General features: G+C 53.6%; 1 protein-coding gene across 3 annotated transcripts; it reads right to left on the reverse strand.

Moving 5' to 3' along the window:
• Positions 1 to 614: 614 nt before the first annotated feature.
• On the reverse strand, positions 615 to 8,252 carry Polm (DNA polymerase mu). 3 transcript variants are annotated; one of them, XM_010624942.2, is made up of 12 exons: positions 7,946 to 8,252; positions 6,743 to 6,923; positions 6,031 to 6,132; positions 5,773 to 5,943; positions 5,111 to 5,182; positions 3,804 to 3,924; positions 2,824 to 2,871; positions 2,324 to 2,456; positions 2,086 to 2,188; positions 1,796 to 2,011; positions 1,602 to 1,685; positions 615 to 1,440 (listed from the first exon to the last, which is right to left on the reverse strand). In XM_010624942.2, the coding sequence occupies exons 1-12, from the start codon at positions 8,131 to 8,133 to the stop codon at positions 1,354 to 1,356; spliced, it is 1,506 nt and encodes a 501-aa protein (XP_010623244.1). In that variant the 5' UTR covers positions 8,134 to 8,252; the 3' UTR covers positions 615 to 1,353. The 3 variants fall into 3 exon arrangements, with proteins under 3 accessions (XP_010623244.1, XP_010623245.1, XP_033620807.1); XM_010624943.3 differs by lacking the exon at positions 2,824 to 2,871 and having other exon boundaries at positions 7,946 to 8,251; XM_033764916.1 differs by lacking the exon at positions 2,824 to 2,871 and having other exon boundaries at positions 7,898 to 8,251.
• Between the last annotated feature and the right edge of the window lie 15,331 nt (positions 8,253 to 23,583).

Consider the following 23,583-nt stretch of genomic DNA (forward strand, 5'->3'; position numbering starts at 1 on the left):
TCCAGCTCCAGTCCCAGCCCTACCAAAAAGAAAAACCTGTGAGCTACTGCTTTGGGGTCACTAGAAGAGCTAAAATCAGCACTGACAGTATGGAGTGCTGAGGGTATAGTGACTGCTGCCAAAATGTCCAGCTTGTATGGGTGGCACCACTGGCCAGCTGCAAAATGACACATTCTAGATCACAGTGTGGCTTGCTTACAAATCCCATGCCTTGCTATTTACCCAAGAAGTGAAAGCATATGTCTACAAAGATACCGGTGGTGTGCTCGCTTTGGCAGCATATACACAGAAACTGGTGCACGGTCAGCTCTGCTTCTAATCACTACACCTTGGAAACCACCCAAACCTCCTTCAGTGGACAAACTGTGGAATGGCCATGGTGTGGAATACTACGGAGCAAGGAAGAGGATACAGTCAGCAGCCTGCACAAACCTCACAGGCATTATGCTGACGGAGAGAGTGGATAAACTGGTTCCACTTCTGTGCCTTTGTAGGGTAGGGGAGCACTGCCACCATGTGACAGCACAGGGAACATTTAAGGGACAGACTTGTGTCCTGATGGTGGCAGGTGACAAGTCTCTACATGTATTCAAACTCATAAAACTATGCTCAGAAATAGTATGTTTTTATTGCACATTAACTTTCAAAATATTTCAATGCAGTGGGTGACTGGTCTGGGAAGCCCTCACCTGGCAAGGTGCCTTAGGACCTGGAGAAGGTGGGGACAGTGGGCTCTTGGTGCACAATATGGCAAGGGCGACCCAAGGCCACTATGCTTGGGGATGTACAGAGCACCGCGCAGAACACTGGCCCTGCAGAGGGGACAGAGGCTGCCGCAGGGGCTGAAGCCCATGAGGAACCATAAGATGGGTGGGTGGTGCTGGGCCAGGGGCGCAAGAAGGGCACGTGGGTGAGCTGGCTAGGGGGCAGGACACCAGCTCCCCACACTGTGAGAGCTCTGGGGTTGGTACGGCTGCAGTGCGGTGGCCTGTTTTTAAGAACACTGAGGTAGGCCTGAGGCAGAAGCAGGACGCCTTGGGGCTGAAGTTCTCTTGGCCTCAGTCCCCTCCATATGCCCACACCTCATAGCGGTCCTCTTGGTCCAGCAGGGCACCTGTTGGTCCACCTCTTGGCTACAGCAGGGGCAGGGGCCTCAGGAGACATGGTCACTGGGCCTCGGTGGATGGTGCAGCCCCACCACAGCGCCATGACACACATGGGGCGTGGGTAGGCCAGCCGGCCCAGTGTCCACAGCTGTGCCCCAAAGGTGAGACCAGGGCAGCAGCACATCTGCATGAAGATGCTCAGCGGTCATGGGTTCAAGCAGTAAGGGCAGGCGCAGGCAGCACGGGGTCAGGCATTCCTCTGCTCCGGGGGCAGGTATGCCAGGCCCAGGTGTGTGAAGATGTCCTCCTCCGAAGCCACATGGAAACATGTCTTCTGCAACAGGAGAGGGGCATCAGTGGCCGGGCCATGCTCCGCGGCACCCACGCATGGTGCACAGCCACCCTGAGACAGGCTGGCCGGGGCCGGGATCTGGGACTTGGGCCTGGAACTGGGTTCTGGGCAGCGTGAGGGCTCCACCCCCCTCCCACACGTACCTGCTCTGGGTGGAACAGCCCATGGCTATTCAGACACAGCCCCTTCTCCTTCCGGCTAAAGCGGCGCAGCTCCCTCTCAAAGAGCTGCAGGGAAGTGTGTGCCTCAGTGGGACTGGCTGGGATGCAGTGGCCACTGGGGGGGGCAGGAGGGAACCGGGGGAGCTTGCACCTCAGGGTGGCCAGCCCAGGCCCACCTTTGAGCCAGTCCAGCCGAGAAGGGCAAAAGGGAACTGGCTCCATGGGGCGACCACCAGGTCCACCCTCACAGCCTTCCAGGCTGCCCCGGAGGGTTGCAGCAGGCGTAGGATGCAGAGACTCCGCTCGAAGGCATCCATGGTGTGGCTCTGCTGAGCTAGGTGGCCAGGGTCCCCCAAATGGCTGCGCTGGTGCTGGTGGTACAGGACGAGGCCCTGCGGGGAGAGCAGGTGTCCCAGCTCCGCTGCAGTGTGGGCATGGCTCACCCGCCAGGGCCCAGAGCGCTCACCTGGCTCTGCAGCTGGCACATCACGCTGGGCAGCAGCCCCGCCTCCCGGCCCTCCTCAGGGTGGGTGATGAGGAAGTCCACGTCATGGCCCTGCAGCTTCCCCCTGCAGGGTGGGGTGGTGCTGGGAGTCAGCACGGGCTGGGTCCCTTTAGAGGGTTGGGAGTCCCCTCAGTGTCCACACACAGGTCCCTTCGCTGGGCCCAGGCCTGGAGTCCAGCCAGGACACTGGGGCCCTTACCTCCTGAAGCCGCCGGTCAGTGTGACTGTGGCCCCAGGCAGGGCCCGTCCCACGGCGGCCTCCACCAGCTGCTGCAGAGCCTTGGCGTCCAGCCGCCCCACAGGGGTACACAGGTCATGGTGGTGCTGCAGCCCTGCAGGCAGCCGCCACACAACCTCACGAGGCCTGCCCCGGCCCACGTGACCCGCACACTGCCCCACTGGGCCTCAGCTCCCCATGCAGGTGCTCAGTGGCCCAGCCCTCCCCAGGTACATATCAGTGCCTTGCTTTGTTTTTCGGTACTGGGGATTGAGCCCAGACTCAGGACCTTCACACTAAGCTGCATCCAAACATCCTTTTTAAATTTTGAGACAGGGTCTTGCTAAGTTTCTAAGTTGCCCAGGATGGGCTAGAATTTGTGATTCTCCTGCCTCAGCCTCCCAGAGTACTGGGATTACTGGTGTGTATCAGTGCACCCACCTTACATACTAGCTTTTACTTTGATGTAACTGTAGACTCACATTCCATTGAAAGAAGTGGAAGATTCCCTGTGCACACTACCCCATGCCCTGCAAAGGTAACAAAGGTAATAGCTTGCAAAACTATAGTAGAGTCAAATAGAAGGATGCAGAGTTGACAGTTTCTCCATTCAAAGGTGTGACCAAGACATGGTCAGAAGATGGGAGGAAGCTACACATGGTGGCGCATGCCTGTAATCCCAGCACTCTGGGAGGATGAGGCAGGAGGACTTCAAGTTCTAGCCCAGCCTGGCCACTCAGCCACCTGGTGAGACGGTCACTAAATACAGAATAAAACAAGGAGCTGGGGTTGGAGCTCAGTGTGAAGGTCCTGGGTTTGATCTCCAGAATCCCCACAGCCTTCCAAAAAAGGATGGAAAGTAGGTGGCCCAGCCACCTTGCCTTTAGCCTCCTCCTGCCTCCCACCTGTCCCGCTGTCGCTGAACCTCCCACAGGCCGTTCAGGAGAGGTTTGCCTGTGAGAAGCAGCAGCGCCATGCAGCCCCAGGGAGAGGGACTGGGGGACATCCCACCCGCCTCCTGAGCCGCAGCAGCCAGGGACAGGAATGAGCTGGCCATCGGTGGGAGATGGACTGAGTGTGTGCTCCACACCCGCCCCTGCCTGGCTTACAGAGGAGCGTGTGGCAGCCACGCTCAGCCTCCCCACCTCAGAGAAGGTGGCCAACACTCCCAGTGCTCAGTCTCAGGCTCATGGTCACCTATGTGGTAAAAGAAGATGGAACTCAAAGCCAGGCTCAGGGAACCTGGCAGCTGGTGTTCTTTATCATCCCAGAGCACCTGGGGCCTCACACATCACACTGGACAGGCCTGGGCCTCACAGGAGCTGCAACATGGGCTCCTGCCACCTCCGTGCCTCAGCCACAACTACTGCCTGCTACCGAGCCTCCTTCACACAGGCTGCCCCTGCCCCACAGGCAGAGGTGCTGAGGGCTCTGGGAAGCAGGGCGACCTTGTGGGGCGCACCTGCCCACTGCTGCCGGGTCAGTCTCTGGGGCTGCTCGCGGAGCTCGTCCAGGGTACGCAGCCCTTGCCGGTACCACCGGTCAGCGGTCTTTACCCCGACCCCGAAGATCTGGGTGAAGAGCTGTGTGGACAAAGGACAGATGGTGGGTGAGCATGACACTTCCAAGCAGATGTATCTGCGGGCCCAGGCCATAGGGCAAAGGTGCAACTCTGAGGTCAGCCAGCCCAGTCCACTTGAACCACTGAACCGGAAGTTGTGCTACCCCAAGACCAAGAAGTTGGGTGAGCAGCTCCGCCCATCTGGAAGCCCCTTTCTTGCTCCCATGCAGCCAGAATTTGCTGCGTGGCTCTCAGCACACAGTACATGAAGGTGGTTTCAGCAGGAGTGCTAAGGGGAGCCCACTCCCCGCCACCCAGAATTCTGTACAGCAGAGGGGCTGCTTTTGCTGTCTTCCCACACAGAGGTGGTGTGGGAGTGGCTAACTGGTCCAGGGGCCCTGAGCCAAGCCTGTCACCTGGCCTGAGCCAGCCACTCACTCTCCCCAGCAGCCATGCAGTGGCGGAGGCTACATGTGTGGCCACCTCTCCTGCAGCAGGGACACTGATGCGTATCACAAGAGGAGGAAAGAGTGGCTATAGCCCTGCCCTTTCTGGGCTTTGCTAGGCCATCTTCTCCCTGATTTTCTGAATCTATAACATGAGGCAGGCCACTGTCACTTTGGCCATTGAAACCTGACTTTAAAAATACTGAGCTTGGGCAGGGAATTTAGCTCAGTGGTTTTGCCATCTGCTTCACAAGTGCAAGATCCCAAGTTCAATCCCCGGTATCCCCAATGCCCCAAAAATACTGAGATTAGCTAGGCCTGATGGCAGACCTGTGATCCTAGTCAGTCACTCTGGAGGAAGAGGCAGGAGGATTGCAAGTTCAAGGCCTGCATGGACAATTTAGTGATGTCCTTTCAAAAAACAGAAAAGTAAAATGGGCTGGGTGTTTAGCTCAGTGGCACAGCATTTGCTTAGTGTCCACAAGGCCCCAGATTCCACTACTGGGAAAACCAAAAAACCAAAAACCCCAAAAACCCCAAAACAAACCCCCAAACAGATGGTGCTGAGTGTTCTAGAAAATTCCGTGTGCTCATGTAGGCTTCTCCACTTGTTGGTCCTGTGTGTATCAGGTGTCAGCTCAGCTGCCCTTTCCTTGCCAAGACCTCCTCTGACCTCAGCATTGGGTCAGCGTCCCCCACCTCCACCCCACGTGTGCTGCAGACTGTGCTGTGGCCCTGCCAGGGTCCCACCTGCCTGCGCACCTTCATGGTCTGGTACCTCTCAGAGCTGCGAACCCTCTCCACCTCTTCACATACTCCTCGCTCCAGCAGCTCCTGGGGAGAAGATAAAAGCAAAACTCTAAGCCCCTGGGACTGGAGAGAAAGAGAATGAGCAGTTGGGGGTGGCACAGGGGCCCAGGGACAGGGTGATCCCCTCCCACCCTGCTGGGATGCCTGTAGTGTTGGGGTCCAGAGGGACTCAGCAACGGACACTGTGCCGAGGAACGTGGGCAGCAGGGGTCCAGGGTCAGAGCTGCAGCATCACAAACAGCAGCTGAGGCTGAAGGTAACATGGGTCTTCCTGCAGATGGATGTCAGGCCCAGGAGATATAAACATTTGCTTTCAAAGCATGCATGGTTTCACTTAAAAGCGTCTTTTACCACTGTGTGTTCTTGATGTGAAAGTACACCGAAAGGCAGTGCCCTGGGTCAAGTTCTCAAAACCTTACAATCAGGGTGCTGCTGTCTTCCACTGTCCTGGGCAGCTGGCACCCATGAGGACGAGGACTCCAAGGCCAGCGACTCCCTGCTGAGTCCTCAGCACTGAGGGCCTTGGGGCAGCTCTGTCCCTCCCTGCTGGGCTCTGAAAACAGAAGCTCCACTCTCTCACCCCACACACCCTGCTCAGCATGGCAGACACTGACCTGGACAATGTTAGAGGAATGTTCTCCGAAGTGTGGCAGCCCCTGCAACTGGCTCAGCACTGTGACAGGCCAAGGCAGGGCCCTGAGCACTGAGGCTGATCTGCGGAAGGAGAGGAGGCGACCCTCACTGCCTTCAAAGCCTGCTGCCTCTGCCAGCGTCTCCAGGGCCTCCTGCAAAGCAGACCCTTGGTGAACCCCCATCTACCATATCACCCATGCTGAGCTCCTCCTAGGGCAGGACCTGCTCACGGAGCTCACCGAGAGGCTGCTGTTGTGGTGCACGAGGGGTGTGGAACGTTGGCAGGCATAGGCTGGCATCAAAACTGCTGGGGTTGAGGGCTCCTTCCTGGGCTCAGCCACCTGAGGAAGGGAGATGTATGGGTCATGATGAGGCTGCAAGGCTGGCAGGAGCCAGGCAGGACCCTGGCCTCTTCTGGGCATTCACCTTGGACCCTCAGGGCCCACAGGACAGAGGCAGCCAACTCTGAGAGGGAGGTGGGGCAGAGGGAGGCACCTGCCTACAGAACAGACTGTAGAGGGGGCTCTTCAGGCCAGAGCAATAGCAGCGACATCTGCCAAACCCTGTGGAGAACTTTCGCTGCCACCCCACATGTTGCATGTGCTCCAGCTCACCAAATCCTCACGGCCAAGTGGGCAGGGACACTGAGGTGCTGGAGGTTAAGAGCTGGCCTCTGCTTCAGGTTTACATGCACAGAGAGAACTTTAGCACAGGCAGCCCAGCTCCTGAGAATCCTGAAGGTCATTCACTTAGTGAGGGATAAAGGTCTGAAGATGCTAAAAAGAAGTGGACTCCAAGTGGTGAGGACAGATGCTGGAATGGCCCAGCCCCTGCCAGTGCCTCTACTGGCTTCTCAGGGTCTCCTGGTGGTCTGGTCGGAGCCCCCACTGTCCACATCCTCTGGAGGACACACAGGCACTCCTGCTTCACCACCAGGTTGCACCAGCTCACCTCCAGGCAGTGCCGGTTCTCCACAGGCACAGGCTGCCCAGCTGCCATGCTCTCTGTGAACCAGCTGATATCCAGCAGAGCTGGGCGGGGGCATCCTAGGGGAGGAGCAGCCGCCTGTTCCTGCCAGCAGGCAGCCACCTCCGCGGAGGTCTGCTCCATCACCACATGAGTCACTTCGGAGCTGGCGAAGGGAGAGGAAGAGGATGAGGCTTGGTGGGGGGACACCCTGCTCCTCTCAATACCTGTGAGCCTTTGACTTGCCCTGCATAGTGACTACCCTTCATTCTTCAAATGTCACCTGTAGGAAGCCCAGTCCCTCCTGCTGGGGATGAACACCTCTATCACTCTCAGAACTGTGATTCTGCCAGGTAGTGTGGAGCACACTACATCTAAACCTAACGCTGACCCTAACGTGAGCGAGAAGGACTGCAAATTTGAGCCCAGCCTGGACAACGAAGGCTGTCTCAAAATTTTAAAAGGCTGGGAAGGTAGCTCAGTACAAAGGCCTTGGGTTTAATCCCAGGACCAGGAAAACAAAACTGTGTTTTTCTGCCCCAGGTAAGCTCTTGAGGACAACCTCACTGTTAATGTCTGTCCCTCTCCCCGCCTCAGACATAGGAGCGTCCCAGAGGCCAAAGCCAGGTTGTCTTCATCTCACCTCCGGGTTTAAGGGCAGGTATGGAGTTGCCTGCTTTTGTTTGAACCCTAGTTCTGCAAAACTTGCTGCACACTCTTGGGCAAATAGGGTCTCCTCTCCTTTATAAAGCAAAAGAGCATATATTGTAGGGCTGTTGTAAAACAGTGCCCCGCTACACTCTAATAGTCTAGCTAACTTCTCTCAGGTGAGTCTGATATACTACTGCCCCTTAGGAACGTTTAATTAACTTGAAAGTAAGTAAGGGCTGCACGGAGCACCGGTCCCAAGACCATTCGCTCTCCCATCTCAAGGCTGTTCTCAGTGGGCAGCCGCCGGGTGCGGCTCTCCGAAATCCTGGGTTGAGTTTCAGTGTTGCTGCAGGACACCCCTGGCCCTAATAAACGGCACCCTTCACGGAAGAGGAAGTCGCGGCGGGAGGAAGACAGCGATGCGAAAAGCCAGGTCTAACTTTCATCCCAAGGCCGCAGGGAGGACCGGGCGGCGGTCTCACTCCGCACCTCGCGCAGCGGGCGCCCGCAGAACACCGGGTCCTGGGGACCGCGCACCTGTAGGTGTCCAGGACGCGGAAACCTTTGGACAGCGCCAGGCGTGTGAGAAAGGCCCGGCGGCTACGGCCCATGCGCGGCTCGGCCAGGTAGATAGCGACGCCGGGGAAAAGAGCCGAAGACGGTGAGCAGAAGGCGTCAGCGCAGCCCGGAGACCTGGCCCGCATTCGCCGCCGCTTTGGAAGCATCTGAGCGTGGACTCGTGTGGCTCTTCGGCTCCGCGGAAGGAAGGCGGACGGAAGCTCAAAAGAAGGCGGACGGACGGAAGCCTGAAGGCTAGGGAAGTGGACCCGCCTCTATGCAAATAAGATAACGGACACGCCTTCTATTTAAATTTTCCTCTAGGAGAGGCCGAGCGCAGGAGGGGTAGGCAAGGAGAGGTGGTGGGCGGGGCCTCGGCCTGGGGCGTGGCTTCGTCCTCCGGGGCGGACTGTACTACCCACCGCCAGTTGTTGGCCGGGCCCGGCCGATGGCTCCCTACCCGGTACACCGCCCTGCGTGGGATCCTTAGGATTCCTGGGTTCCGCAGGGTCCGCGTGGGCTCCTCAGGCCGTCGCCTCCAAGGCTCGTGGAAGATTTTTTTGGGCGAGTGACGCTGGGACGGCTGGCCAGCCCTTTGGAAAAATAGAAATTGGCACAGTCCCCTTACTGCTTAGCACCAAATAAATTCCAGATGGATCAAACATTTAAATCTAAAAAAGAAACCAAAGCCGTACTGGAAAAAGAACTAGTATCACAATAAACTTGGAAATACTAAAGGAAAAGAATGATAAAAGTGAACCACATACAAATTTAAAATGTGTTTAAAAATTTGTCAAAAGACAAACTGGTTCACTTTTTAATGTGACATATTTTGTTTGTTTTTTTGGTACTGGGGATTAAACTTGGGTCCTTGTGCTTGCGAGGCAGGCAGCAGAACCACTGAACTAAATCCCCAGCCCTAATGTGACATTTTGAAATTAACATAATAAAAATTTTAAAACAAATATAACATTAAAAAGGGGAAGCAATAAAATTTACTATAGATAAGAGACTCTGATCTAATAAAATTGGCAAAGAAACATGAATGGACAATTCTCAGAAGTCCTAGTGGAGCTGGTGTGGTGGTGCACACCTGTAATCCCCCAAGTATGGGAGGCTGAGGCGGGAGGATCACAAGTTCTAGCCCAGCTTGGGCAACTTAATGAGACCCTTTCTCAAAACGGAACATTAAAAAGGGGCGGGGGGGCGTAGCTCAGAGTGAAGAAATGGGTAGAAGGGGAAGAGAGGAAGGAGGTGGAGGGAAATACCAGTTGATCCATGCATGACTAGGCCTCACGCTGTCATGAGAGGACAGCACATTTAAAGGAAAATGTCTTCACCTGCTGGGTTAGCAACGCTGGTCCCAAGTGTGGAAGGTGTGAGGGAACTTGCAGTTTGTAGGAGGGATTCACTCCCTGGAACCCAGTTTAGCAAACATGTTAAACAAAATGAAAACAAACTCATGCATACGGATCCAGCAGTTCCTTTCCACGATTGGGATCACGTGGAATCTGCGGGTGAGGTGGAACTCCGGCCCTTTGACAGAGATGTTTCCTGGCCGGCTGCCCAGGGTGTGCCACGTCAGGAATGTTCTGGCAGGGCAGCCCTGCCCAACCTCCAGCCCCCGGGAGGTGCAGTCAGGGTGGGCTTGGCCTTTTGCAGCCTCTCCTGGTTCTTTCCCCTGAGTCCATTCTCCTCCGGGACTGTGCCGCTGGCCTATCCTCTCACCTTTTCTGTTGTCTTTCTTAGCCAGTCTGGGCCCCAGCTCAGTCCCAGGGCACAGGGCTGAGGGAAAGAAGCAGGTGGCTCAGCCCTGTCATCCCCCTGACCTCCTGGACACCCACTACCCCTCCAGACCTTTAGAGCGGCCAGAGTCAGGACCCTCGCACCACAGCCAGGAGGCCAGCGTGCAGCTCTCTCATCTGACCTCCTGCCACCTGAGGGCCCAGCTTTCGTCCTCCTCACATATAGCTTTGCTGAATGTCCCTTGAGCAATTCCCTCACTCCCAGTCTCCTAAAACTGGCTCCTTTCCTCTTGGTGTCTCCATCTCAGCCTGACCCCGCTTGGAGGGTCTCTCCCTCCTGGGCTGACAGAGGCAGTCATGCCCAGAATTCTGTGCAGCTGTGCAAAAGCGTTGGTCTAGCAGTTCTGCACAAGCCCCACTGGAGGAAACTGGCTTAGAGATGGCCTCCAAGCACTGCTGCGCAGTCTGCTGGGACCTCACAGGGCAGAGGGTGATGTGGACAGGGTGGGGCTCTGCCCTGTACCCCACGGAGAGGTGACCTACAATGGAGTGGGGCAGATGGGACTGGGTTTTCTTCTGCTTCTGTGATGATCTCTTGTTTCCCAGACTGGAGCTCAGTGTCCTGGGAATGGGGTGTGTGTGTGCGCACGCACGTGTGAGGGTCCCAGGAAGGTGAGCATAGAGCTGGACCTGCAACTCCCCTGGAGGCAGGCAGAAGTCCCCACAGCAGGCCATTTCCCCAGGACCTGGCTTCCGCAGCAGGGGCAGGTGGACCTGTGTGTGTCCAGCAGGCCCCTGAAAGAGTGGGGGCTGGGGCAAAAGATCCCAGAAATGGAGCCACCGGCTTGTGGCAGGTGCTGTGGAACTGACTTCCAGTTTCTGTGCTCACTGGGCCTGATCTCCCCATCTGGTCTGGGGAAGGCCAGTGTGGCAAGGGGTCTCCAGGCGAGTATGGGGAGGCCGTCTCCTCCCTGGGGCACAGCAGAGCAGGATGTGGCTGAGCCTCCCCAGACAGTAACAGTTAATTGTATGGGTGTGGCCTGGGTATCTATATTTTATTTTAATTAATTTTTTTGGTGGTACTGGGGATTGAACCCAAGTCATTCACTCTGAGCTACATCCCTGGCCCCTTTTTTATTTTTTTATTTTGCAGCTGGGTCTTGCTAAGTCACTAAGTTGCCCAGACTTGGCTGGAACTTGTGATGCTCCTGCCTCAGCCTCTCAGAGTGCTGGGATTGTAGGTAGGTAGCACCATGCCAAACTGACATCTGAATTCAAAGAGCTCCCTGCAGATGTGCCCTCACTGAGACCTGCTGCTCTAGGGACAGGGCCCTGCTGTCCTGTGTCAAAGGCTTTGTCCTCAGCTTGGCACTGTTGAAAGTGGTGCTGGGGCTGGTAGAAGTTCTTGGGTCCCTGGGGTGCAGCCTCCAAGGGATTTTGAGACTGTTGTCGCCATGCCACCAGCCGAAAAAAAGCAATCAGGCCAAATGAACATGGACTAAAACCACCACCCCTGTGAGCAAAAGTCACCTTTTCTCTGTGTAAGTTGGTTACCTTGGGGGTTTTGTTATGGTAACAGAAAGCTAACACGAGGCCCTTCTGGGAGAAGGAAACACTGGCAACAAGTTTATGTGTGTTAAAGTAAAAGCTGGAGTCAGACATGGTGGCATACACCTATGATCCCAGCACTCTGGGAGGCCGAGGCAGAAGTATCAAAGTTCCAGCCCAACCTGGGCAACTTAGTGACTTAGTGGACCTTGTCTCAAAATAAAACATAAAAAAAAAAAAAAAAAAAAAAAAAAAAAAAAAAAAAAAAGGACTGAGGAAGAGCTCAGCGCAAAGGTCCTGGGTTCAGTACCACAAAAACAAAAAAGTAAAAGGAAATCACTTAAAAATCCAATAACCAGAGTGGTGGAATAAATGTTGCTGTGTCCACACCGCAGACACATGCAGCCATTAAGAATGACTCCATGTGGTTTTACTCATGATCAGGGTTATGGTTTAGGGACTGGAATGTGTTAAAGGCTTGGTCCCCACTGCTGAATGCACAGAGGTGGGGCTTTGGGATCATGAGGGCTCTAAATTAGATGCATCAATCACTGGGTCCATAATGAGATAGGGTGTTGAGAGGTGATGAGAAGTTGGAAGTTGGGACCAAGTTGAAGGTAGTGGTCCCCATACCTCCTCCCCAACCCCTCCTTTGTCTCTCCAGTTCCTGGCCAACATGAGATAAACAGCTTTCTTCTGCCGCATCCTTCTGCCATGATGTTTTCACCTCACAACTGACCTGAAAGTAATGGAGCTGGTTGACCATGGCCTGAAACCTTTGAAACCATGAGCTGAAATAAATTTCTCCTTGAAGTTGTTTATCTGAGGTATTTTGTTGCAGTGATGAAAAGCTGACTATCACAAACAAACACTTTCGATGTTCTTTCACTAGAGAACAGCCCACCACACTGGGGCATCCGCACTTTGGGACATAGGGACAGGTGGCATGATAGCGTGAATGAGGCTCCAGTGCCTTCCACTAAGTGGAAAGAACCACACACCATTGCTAATACCATTTGGGAAATGGACCACTGGTTGCCAGAAGCTGGGATGGGAGCAGAGGTTAGTGCAAAGGACTGCGCAGGAATCTGGTAGAGCAAAATGTTCCTTGCCTGTGGGAGACCAGAGGAGAATTGAAGCCTAATTGGCCTCCTCTGTGAGGACAAAAGAGAAAGGCTGCACTCAGGGGTGATTGCACATTGCAGGTTCTAGAGAAAATTTAAGACAGCTGAGCTGAAGTTGTTTACCAGATAATGCACTAATGATATTGGAAAGCAGATGAACTGGGTGTTACTTTGATTGCCTGTGCCCGTGTTTGGGTGAATAAAGGTGAGATGAGCCAGACCTGAGGCTCCTCTGCCTACTAGAGGTGAGCGCCCCCTGGCGGCCCGCTAGTTAAACTGACTCCACGTCTGTCATTCATCCTCGTTTGCCTCTGGGTCAGGGAGGTTTCCCACAAGTGGTGCCTGGATGGGGAAGCTCAGTGGAGTGAACTGGTTCCCCACAGGTAGCCGCTGAGGCAGGAGGGACCTGAGACCTGCCAACATGGGTTGGCTACATTGCCTGTGACAGGGGCTCCAGGATTGTTTGCCAAACTTGGAATTATGGCATAGCCACACACACTGGCATGAAAAGGTGCACAGTGGACATGGCTTGATGCTGTACCCAGTGAGAACCGAGCTGGGTGTATCCTGTGAGGTCGTGTTTGTACAAACTTGTTTGTTTCTCTACGTGTGATGTACATGGAAAACCCCGTGGCAGGGTGGCCAAGAGGCTACAGAGGTCGGGCAACTGACTGACTGCGAGGGTGGGATTACATTTTTCATGTTGCCTGTCAGTCATTCAGCTTCTACGAAGGGCAGAGAAGGAGGGAACATAAGTTTCCATCCTTGGGTGTGGTGGGAACCTCCAGCCTGAGCCCGTGGCACCCTTTGGAGCTGTCCAGATGCCCCTCTGCCCACATTCCCAATTCAACGCAGGCTCAGGCAGGGATGGGTGGGTGTTGTCTCTCTCCTGCCCTCTCTGGATCCCTGAGGCTCAGAGGGCTTCAGGACATCGAGGCCTCCACCTTGGTTTGGGCGGTCTGCCCTAATGTATTACTTGACTCGGGCTCCAGGCAAAGTCCCAGCCTCCTGTGCCCCTGCCCTGAGCCTGCTGTCCCCTCCCTGCTCCTCAATCTCTGCCCTTCCTGCTGATTGCAGAATTGTTTTGGATTATTCTTGCCCAGATGTATGAACTTGTGTTTTTCCAAGATGAGTCCCATCTGGCTTTTTTCTTTTCCAGCCTCCAGCTCGCAGAGGTCCCCAGGTTGACACTTCCCCCAGGGCCCTTGGAGCCTGTGCTCATCCTGCCCAGGGGCCCTTGGGCCAGGACTCAGCGGGCTGTCGTGCTGCCTGCCGGTCTTACTTCTCCCTATGTTGCAGAAGGAACTGGTAAATGACACACAGAGATGCAAGGGTGGGTAAAACAAAAATCATTTACTTTGTTAGCAAAGGGTTGGCTTGTACCATGGGCTGTGCCAAATGACTGATACCGGGCTAGGTTACAATCTGCCTTTTATAGGAATTTTACAATCATGGCCTCATTTTAGGTAGTTAGATAAGACATTTCAGTTTTCTCAGTAACCCAAATGTAGCACCTTCTTTGTAGTTAGGATGTTTATCTTTAGGATTTGCCTAATTAGCTATTCTAGCCCACAAGAGTGGGGTCAGGCTAGGAAAACAGGACTGGTGACATTCCTTCCATCTTAACTCTTTTAGAGTTATATGATTTACAGAAAATTTAGGGTTTAGGGTCTAAGTGTACTTTGTTTGTAAGGTATGGCGATTATTATCTTAGTTTGAACATTTGGTCTCACACTGGGGATGCAACTAAGCACCTCCAGCATCTGTTAAATCTTATAACATTTTAAATAGGGCTACGTGCCTTCAAGCTTTGTAGTTAATGATGAAACCTCTGGTATTATTGTCCTAAGAAATAAGCAAAGCAAATTACAGAAGTGAAAGACAGTGGTTATTCTGTATTTCCTTAACATTTTGTAGATTTTAGACTATTTACAAAAGTTCTGTCTATCACCTACAGGCTGCCTGCCAGAGGCACTTGACAAGTGAGAGGCAGCCTGGGCCATCTGTGAACTGTGCCACACACAGCTGTGGCCAGGGTGGCCAGTATGCTGTGTCCCAGGACTGCCGAAGAAGGGATCACAGATGGGGCTGTTTGAAACAGCAGGAAATTGTTCTCTCCCAGTATCAGAGGCCAGAAGTCAAAAATCCAAGTGTCAGCAGGGCTGCCCTCTAGGATCCCTAGGGAAGCCCAGCTGGTGGCCTGCATCCTCCCTGGCTTGTGGCCAAACTGGTCCAGGCTCTGTTGTTGCCTTCCATGACCCCCTTCCTTTAAGTCTACACAGGCTTTGTGTCTTCCCCTTTTCTTTTCTTTTTTTTGGGGGGAGTGGTTACTGGGGATCGAACTTGAACTTGTGAGGCAAGTGTTGGCACCACTGAGCTAAATCCTGTGCCCTTCCCCTTTTCATTTTTGTGGTTCTAGGGATCAAACTCAGGAGTGAGTTACCACTGAACTACATCCCCACATCTTTTTGTCTTGTTTTATTTTGTTTTTGAGACAGGATCTCCCTAGGTTTCCCGAGATGGGCTCAAATTTGTGATCTTCCTGCCTCAGCCTCCCAGAGTGCTAGGATTACAGGTGGGCACCATGATAATGGGTTAGGCCAATTTACCTCAGGATGATCTTATCTCAAGAACTTTAATTACATCTTCAAAGACTCTTGTTCCAAATATGGTCACACAGGTTTAGGGGTTCACTTTCAATCTGCTACCCTGGGTCCCACTCTGCCTGGCCTTCTTTGACCCATGTAGACCCATCAGAGCCCAGCACTTGGGTTTCTGACCATAGACTTGCCCAGAACCTTGCTGCTTCTGTAACAAATACAGACACTTTAGTTTTGAGAAACTGGAATAGCCTTTTAAGGAAGATCTGTATCTTTGCTTCTGGGTGGGCTCCATGTAAGAACAGGGTCAGGGATTGGAAAACTAGGATGGGATCTGGGTGGGAAGACAGGGCCACAGGGGCAGAGGAGCCCTGTATGCTTGCTACTTGGATTTTGCTGGAGAAGTGTGCTGAGGGATACGTTCCTCAGATGAAGGCTCTGTGGGTTTGTCCAGCCAGCCCAGGCTGAGCCGTCCACTCAGGAAGGGGTGGCTGACCAGGACTTATTCCATTCCTATTATTGTTTCATTCTCTCGTAAACAGGCCCCGTGCTGTTTATTTGGTTATTTCTCCATTTACTACTGTTGTCCTTGAACTACAACCCAGCTATCAGGTGGGACTTTGTGGCACACACCTGTAATCCCAGCAGTTTAGGAGGCTGAGGCAGCAGGATCCTGTCCCCTCATTTGTAAAACAAATAGAATGAGGGTCCTGCAAAAGACTGCTGTGCAAATTCAGTGTGGAGGGACAGAGACCAAGTCATACCCTCCTTCCACCTGGACACCCACTACTTGCTCTTGGTGGCTCTGAGGTCAGGCTTGGCTGGCTGGGCACACCCCCCAAGACTTTGGTGACCTTGAGCAGATGCTGCAGCCCAAACCTATCTCCTGGTCTGGGGGAGGGAAGTAGGTACCCCACAAGATGGAAATGAGACCCATCAAGGAAAAAATTAAGTGCATTTCTGGCATTGTGAATTTTGGACTGAATACATATCCATGACAAATACAATAATTTCATTTAAAATATTTAGCACAGAATAGGATCAGCAAAATCCAGACCCCAGGAAATTCTAAGAGACAATCAACCTAGGTTCCACAGATACATTTCAGCTGGGCATGGTGGAGCATACCTATAATCCCAGAATTTAGGAGGCTGAGGTAGGAGGATCACTGTGAATGTGAGGCCAGCCTGGATAGATTAGCGAAAAAACACCACCATGGCCGGGGATTTAGCTCAGTGGTTCCGCAACCTGCCTCACAAGTGCAAGGTCCAGCGTTTGATTCCCCAGTACAAAAAAAAACAAACAACAAAAAACCAACATTACTACCAAGCTCAAGAACAAGAGAGAGGAATAGAAGGGAAGCCTATAGGTTAACATATAGTTAAAAGATACACAAATCCTAGCCCACAGGTTTTATCTGGATCCCAATTCAAACAAATAAACTATAAAAATAAAATGTATGAAACAATTAGGAAGTGTGTGCACTACCTGAGTGGATATTAGATATTATGGGATAATGGTTGAGGTTTTCAAGAGTGATAACAGGTGATGAGAGAGCGAAGGGAAGTATGTATATGTATCTGCAGTACTGGGGATTGAAACTAGGACTTTTGCACTGAGCTGCTTTTTCACCTTTTTATATTTTTTATTTTGAGATATGGTTTTGCTCAGCTGCAAAATTGCCCAGGCTGGACTCAAACCTGCAAGAGAGGAGTTTTGGCTTTGTTTCTGTTTTGTTTAGAAATTCACAACAGTGCTGGGAAGAGCACAAGGGCAGTGGGTTCATCTGCCAGTGAGGCAACAACAACAGCCCCAAAACCTTTCAGAAGTGTACAACAATGAACCATCCTTGGTGAACTCATTCAGTGCTGGGGTGGAGGAGAGGATGGGACACAGGCAGGCTGAGCAGGTGCTGGCAGGTGGTTCTTGCCTGCTTGCTCTGCTTTTGCAACTGGCCGGGGTTTCCCATGAGACTGTCCCCAAGCACCTGTGCAAGTGCCTGGAGAGCCCAGCCCTTGCCCAGTGCTCTCTGCACTCTCCGCGTGGCAACTCGTGAATGCCCAGGAGCTTCCTGGCAAGACTGTGACTTCCATGTCCCCAGCTTGTGGGGAGGAGCTGGAGATGCAGACTGCCAAGCGTGCACAGTTGGTGGCCAGCCGCACCGGGTGTGAACCCACTTCCTGACTCCTTCAGCCTCCTTCAGGTCTGCCAGTGGTGACCAGCTGCGCCCACATGCCCATCGGCTTGAGGGACAGCTGAGCAGAACAGTAGCTGAGATGGGTGGAGACACTGCCTGGGCTGCGTAGCTCAGGAAGAGGGAGGACAGGGGCTTCTCTGGGACTTCTTGTCACCACCCTGCTCCCTGTCAGGGAAACTACCACCAGGGCTCCAGGCTGTAGGCGTGCTGCCTAGAGGTCCCACATGACAAGCCCATTCTGGGAGGTGGCCACCCCACCTCACACCCCTCTCCCATAACGCCTGGCTCATCAGGGGTTCTGGCTAATTGTCTGAGAGCCCCCGGGTGGTTCCCCCTTTGCACCCTTGCTGTCTCTGTCCTGGCCTGTTTTTGTGGCTCTGCCAGCATTGTCTCCCTCGTCCTGACCTCAGCCCTGCTCAGTGCAGGCCACCCCAACTCGCTACCCTGACTAGTCAGCTGTACCAGAACCCTCTGCCCAGGATGGAGCCCAGCTCCCATCAACCCCTGCTCCCTCTACCTCCCACAGCAGGTGTCCTCACCAAGGCCCTGGCACCCCCCTCCTTCCAGGGACTCGCCTGCCTCACTCCACTCTCCGTTTCCAGCAGGGAGTCCATGCCAATCCCTGGGGCTCTGCCCTGCTGACTCCTCCTCACCCAGGGGGTCTTGGGTGAGGTAGTGGTAGGGCAAGGCCCATTGGCTTGGGGGGCCAGGTGCAGGACCAGCTGCCTGGGCTGAGAAGGCAGAGACCTTGAGTGTGACAACTTCTTCCCCAAGCCCGGCTGTCAGAGGCCAGAGAGACTGGGCAGCTACAATTCTAGCACTGAAAATGCCCTGCCCGGAGCTGTTTCTCCTCTTGCTGTCCTTGGCTGGCTTCTTGCTGCGTCTACAGTCAACAGGCAAGCCTCGCCTGCACCCTGCTTACAAAGTCTGAAGTGCTCATGGCACCATGGATTGCTTACTCTTACATGTTTCTGGGATTTCAGTGTGTACACCTTCCTCTACTAGAGTCTCCCTTCCCCTCATACCTTCCTAAGATTTTAGTAATCTTACCGGACACAAAAGCAGAAAGAGTGCCATGTAGAGCAAAGACTATTAATTATTCTGCCATTTCTGTTATCTCCTTTAGTGACAGAACAGCTGACATTTAGTGGTTGCCAGACATCTGAACAAGACTACTTCCCAGCTCCTTTTGTGGCTGAGCATGGATGTGACAGAGTTGTGGTCAAGGCCAATGGGACAAATATGGAGCTTTGTATGAGATAAAGTGGGTGTTTGTTTGTTTCCAGTATCAGGGATCAAACTCAGGACCTTGCACTTGCCAGACAGGCGAGGTGCCCTGAGCTAAATCCCTAGCCCACTTTTGTTTGTTTTTTTGTGGGTTTTTTGTTTTGTTTTGTTTTGGTTTGGTTTTTTGAGACAGGGTCTCACTATGTAGTTGAGACTGACCTGGAACTCACTATGTAGCCAAGGCTGGTCTCGAACTCATAGTGATCCTCTTGCCTCAGCCTCCTGAGAGCTGGGATTACAGTCGTGCGCCACCATGCCTGGCTGTTTGTTTTTTGAGTTAGGATCTGGATGTGTAGTTCAAGCTGGCCTCCAGCTCACAGTGATCTTCCTGCCTCAGGCTTCCAAGTGCTGGATTATAGGGATGTGCCACCACACTAGGCTTTAAAAACATGCAGGAAAAGCTGGCCAAGGTGGTGCACACTTGTAATCCTGGGACTCTGGGAGGCTGAGACAGGAGGATTCCAAGTTTAAGCCCAGCCTGGGAAACTTATTAGAGAACCTACCTCACAATAAAAATTTTAAAAAGGGCTGAGGATGTAGTATCCTCTCTTGTTTCTAAAATAAACCCTTTATTTAACAGATTCCCTTTATCAGAGACTATTTTTCAGGCACAAGTGTCTAGATTTGTCTCCATGAATCCTTGCACAGTGTTTATAGGTTTTGATAGTCTCATTATTACTCTGGTTTACAGAAGAGAGACACTGAGGCTCAGAGAGAAAGCACGTTGAGTATAGACAGGGAATTCAAGGCATGGTACTCTGAGGCTGCAGCTGGTTGCTAAAACCACTGGACACTAAGAATGTTCACTGACCTAAGGATTGCAGATTCTTTTCCAATGTTTTGCTTGTGTTTAAAATTTGTTTCCAGTTTATTTTATTATGCAGAAGGGAAAAATCTCCATGCAACCAAAGCTCTCTATCCTTCTTTAGAGGACTTCCCCCCACCAACAACATAAACATGGACTCATATTTTCTTTTAATATGTTCATGGTTTTCTTTTCTAATGTCGACATCTTTAGTCTGGCTGGAGTTGATTTGGATGAAGGTGTAGGGTGGGATCAAACACGAGTTTTGCCCTGGACCCCATGATGAGCAATGCATCCTCCTCTCTGAATACTGGCTGATTGTTACACAGAATTGTCACATGCTCTCTTCCCAGATCTTTGGGCTGCAGAATTACTCATCGGCGCTGGAAGCCTGCCCCTGTCATGCTGTGGTGACCCTCATCCCAGCGAGGCTCCCTCAGCTGGGTGGCTGTCTGCCCTGCGGTGAGGGAAAGGAATTCAGCGTGAACTCTGCTCACTCAGCAGCCAGACTTGAGGAGCTCGGGCTGCGGAAAATCACATGTGTTTTTTCGAGTTGTCCAAAACCAAGGAAATTGCTCTGCCAGTTGTGAGGTTGGCCAGAACACTGTCTGGAAGACCCCAGGTCCCCACAACTTGAGGAAGAGCATCTGGGCTATGGAGAAGGGGATGTCTCCAGTGTTCCTCCCCAAGGGAGGAACAAGGTCTGGTCCCTTCTCCTTTGGCTCCAGGGCCCCTGAGAAAAGGGATCCCAGGGCCCTGCTGAGTCTTTCTGCTGGCAAGGCTAGGCTTCCTGGACTTTTTTCCCAGCTCCAAGGTACCCCCAAAATGCATGCCCTGGTGCTTGACAGCAGAATGGGGAATGAGTTCATCCAAGATCGGCTGCTGGGCCATCGGCACACAAGGCTTCACTCTGCAGAGGCCCAACCTTCTGTGTCTCAGCTGCTGTCACAGGGGCCAGAGAGGGCTCAGGATCTGGGGTGGGTTGGAAAGGACTGTTCCTGGCCCCAGGCCCTGGCAGCCTCCTGAACCCATATTCTGCGGGCCCCTGGGTGGGGCCTGCTGACATGAGAGTGCCAGTCTCTGGCCAGGCTGGGCCCCAGTCGGAGGGAGGCTGGCTGATCTTCCTGATGTGCTGCAGCAGCCCTGTTGCTTAATAGCCAGAGCAGCGGAGCCCGTGTGGAAGTAGGTTTGGTTTAGACCCGAGGTCTTAGTTTGGACCTTCGCTGTCACTGACATGCTGGGACCCAAGCAAGTCCTTTTTCTCTGAGCCTCAGTTTCTCTCCTCAGAAAACCTGGAAACACTTAGCAAGCACTAATTCAGGGCACTCCATACCACTCAAGTGCCCTAAGGGTTCAGAGGTGGAATCCACCTGGCTGGGCTTCTCCCTTCCCCTTCCTTCCTCAGAGTCCAGGGCCCATGCCTGTGCACTGCTGTCTAGGGCTCCAGGTGCTTCCTGTGTCCCCCAGCCCCTTCCTGCCTCAGCTTTTCAAGGGAGGTTTTCTCCTCTGTGACAGCCGGACCTTTGGGCCACGCCCAGGTGACATCTTGTTGAAACCTCTGTAGATGCTGCTGAGTGAACCAAACTCACAGACAGCTGGCTTTGAGGTGAGCCCAAGTGGCTGTGGAACACCAAGGTGACCAGGCTTTGCCACGGGGCATCAGGCTGGGTCTGGTGGTTGAGGAGTGATGTTCTGCCCTACCCACCCCATAGACCTGTGCACACTGCCCAAGAGACTTGGTGGAAATGGAGGTGACCAGGAGTCATCTTCAAGGCTCAGGAGGCTGAGATACACATTCCCTGGCCATGAAGAGTGAGCAGGAGCAGGAGGAAGCTGTGGGGTCATCATGCAGACTTGACAGAACTCTGAGTCCAGAGGAAAGGAGACGGGGCAGGGTTACCAGCGAGCAGGAGCAACACTGTCTCTCACACTTCCCAGGCTGGCATTGCCTAGAGGTCTGAACTGTGTCCTCTGCAAAAACAGATGCTAACTGGAACCTTGCTTGTAGGTACAATGGGTCTGAATGAGCACACTCTTCCTATCCATGGCCATTGAGCCACCCCTGCTATCCTGCTTGAAGGAGCAGAGCTATCATTCAAGGTCACAGCCTGCCGCCGGGCTGCAGAACCATGGCAGGAAGTAGGGCCACCCTTCTGCCCCAGGCCCAGCATCTGACAGTGGGAACTGGCCAAGCTCTGTCTGGAGTGAAGCTTCACTTTCTCATCCTGTGCACAAAATCTCCCTCCTGAGGCCTGGTCTCAGCATTGGCCTCTTATAGGAGAAGAATAAGTAAGAGAGGGGTGGGTCCTTTCTTCTAGGGAAAGAGGTGTTAGGGTAAGGGACAAAGAGGCCTTGGTGCCCTCTGTGGCAGTGGTGTCTAGAGGCCCTGTCCTCCCCCGCGGCCTGCTGGGTTTCTGCTCAGACTTCCCCAGGCAGGCAGCTCTCCTGCCAGGACAGGGTTCTTCCTCCTGGTCCTCTCCCCTTCTCTCCTTGTCCTTCCTGTCAGCTTCAGGCTTCCTCCACCCTTAGATGACTCTGCTCCCCCAAAACTGTCCCTGTACCTCACAGCAGCAAGGTGGGCCAGCCCAGACCCTCAGGGAGTCCTTGCCACATGTACCAGGGAAGCTGGAGGAGGAAAGTGGGGTCAGGCCATCAGGGTCTAGCAGACAGACCCCCAGGGTAGCTCGGACAGCACCCAGATATGGGCATAAACATCCCACCAAATGGCAGGTGCTGGGAGCCAAGGGTTCCTGGATACAGAAGCCACAAGCCTCCCATTCCAGGCTGGCCTAGGCTGCGCCCCTCACAGAGGGGGAATCGTGAAAGGCCCTGTGGGTGCTCCGGCTCCAGTAGAGTCCTGGGCTGGGGACAAAAGGGCTCCTAGGCACAGCTTCCGGCTGAGCAAGTTCCCAGTCCCTCAGAGGTGGAGGCCAGTCCTTGGCCCTCCTAGGCCCAGGTCCCCAGTGGGGACTTTGCTCATGTTCCTGTTGGTGACTCACTGCAACTCAGACCACAGGTCCTTTTTTGTTCTCTAAATGGCTTCTGTTTTCCCTGGCAAAAGAGTCAGGGCCCAAATCCAATCCATGTCTGAGCCATTCCCAGGGAAGTGATGTCCCATGGCCCCCCACCCAGCATTGCCTCCAGCATGACACACTCGAGCTGGGATAGCAGAGTGAATTCCCAGAACCAGCTCTGAGTGTGATGATTCAGAATTTACAGGGGTTGGTGGGGCATGACAGCTTCCTCACCCTCACTGCTGACTGACCGGCCAGGCCAGTGGGCAGGCAGGCAAACTCTGGCTGTGGGGGCTTCTCTGAGCTGGGGGACAGCAGGAGACTGTACCTCCACTCTTGTGTCTCTAAAGGAAACAATGAGAACCCAGAGCCCATGGGTGTGAGAGGGAACACGTGGCCTGATTCCACTTGATCAGCACACAGCAGTCATGATGAAGTCATTCACTGAAATCAGAGGGCCAGAGACAGGATTCACACCAGGGGTCAGCAACGGCCTCAGTGCTGGGCAGGCCTTGGAGGATCCTTCCATCCAGGGTGCAGGGGTGGGCGAGCCCAGCAGCTTCCACTGCTCAGGAGGGCCCAGGCCCTGCCAGGTCAGCTGCTTTCTAACCACCTTCTCTCTTGGCTCTCCCTGGGTGATCACCTGAGAGCTCTGGGGTTACCACCTAGTTCCATTATAGACAACCTTGGGGTAGGGCCGCTGACCTTGACCATGGTGGATCCTTCTGTGTGGCTCCTGGGTTCAAGTGACAGCTGAGTCTACTCTTGAAAACAGGTTTTACAGCCAGGGATTTAGCTCAGTGGTTCTGCCCGCCTGCCTGCCTCACATGCACGAGGTCCCAGGTTCAATGCCCAGTACCAAACAAAAAACATAAACAGGTTTTTAAAAATAAGTCCTAGGTCTGGGGTGTAGTCTCAGTGGTACAGGACTTGCCTGTTATGAGCAAGGTCCTGAGTTCGATGTCCAGCACTGCAAGTAAAAAGTTTGATGTCCAGCAATGCAAGAAAAAAAAAAAAAGTGGTGGAGGCGGCATTCTGGTAAAAGGAGGGAAGAAGGTATTTGTCCAATGGGAACCTGGGGGTGACGGACTTCAGAGGGTAAGAGAACATGGCCCCCAGCTACCCAGACTGAAGGACGCGGCAGGTGGCAGTTCGCAGAGCCCACCAGCCAGGGCTGCAGAGGGTAGGAAGGACAGGGTGGCCAGCAGCTTGGCGGTGCTGAGTCCCCAGACCCCTACCCTGTTCCTTCCCAGACGCTCTGCGGCCCCAGTGGCTCCAGCCCCAGACCTTCGGTCCC

This window comes from Fukomys damarensis, unplaced genomic scaffold, assembly GCF_012274545.1.
Source record: "Fukomys damarensis isolate Sample0158 unplaced genomic scaffold, DMR_v1.0_HiC HiC_scaffold_17, whole genome shotgun sequence".
Taxonomy (NCBI): Eukaryota; Metazoa; Chordata; class Mammalia; order Rodentia; family Bathyergidae; genus Fukomys; species Fukomys damarensis.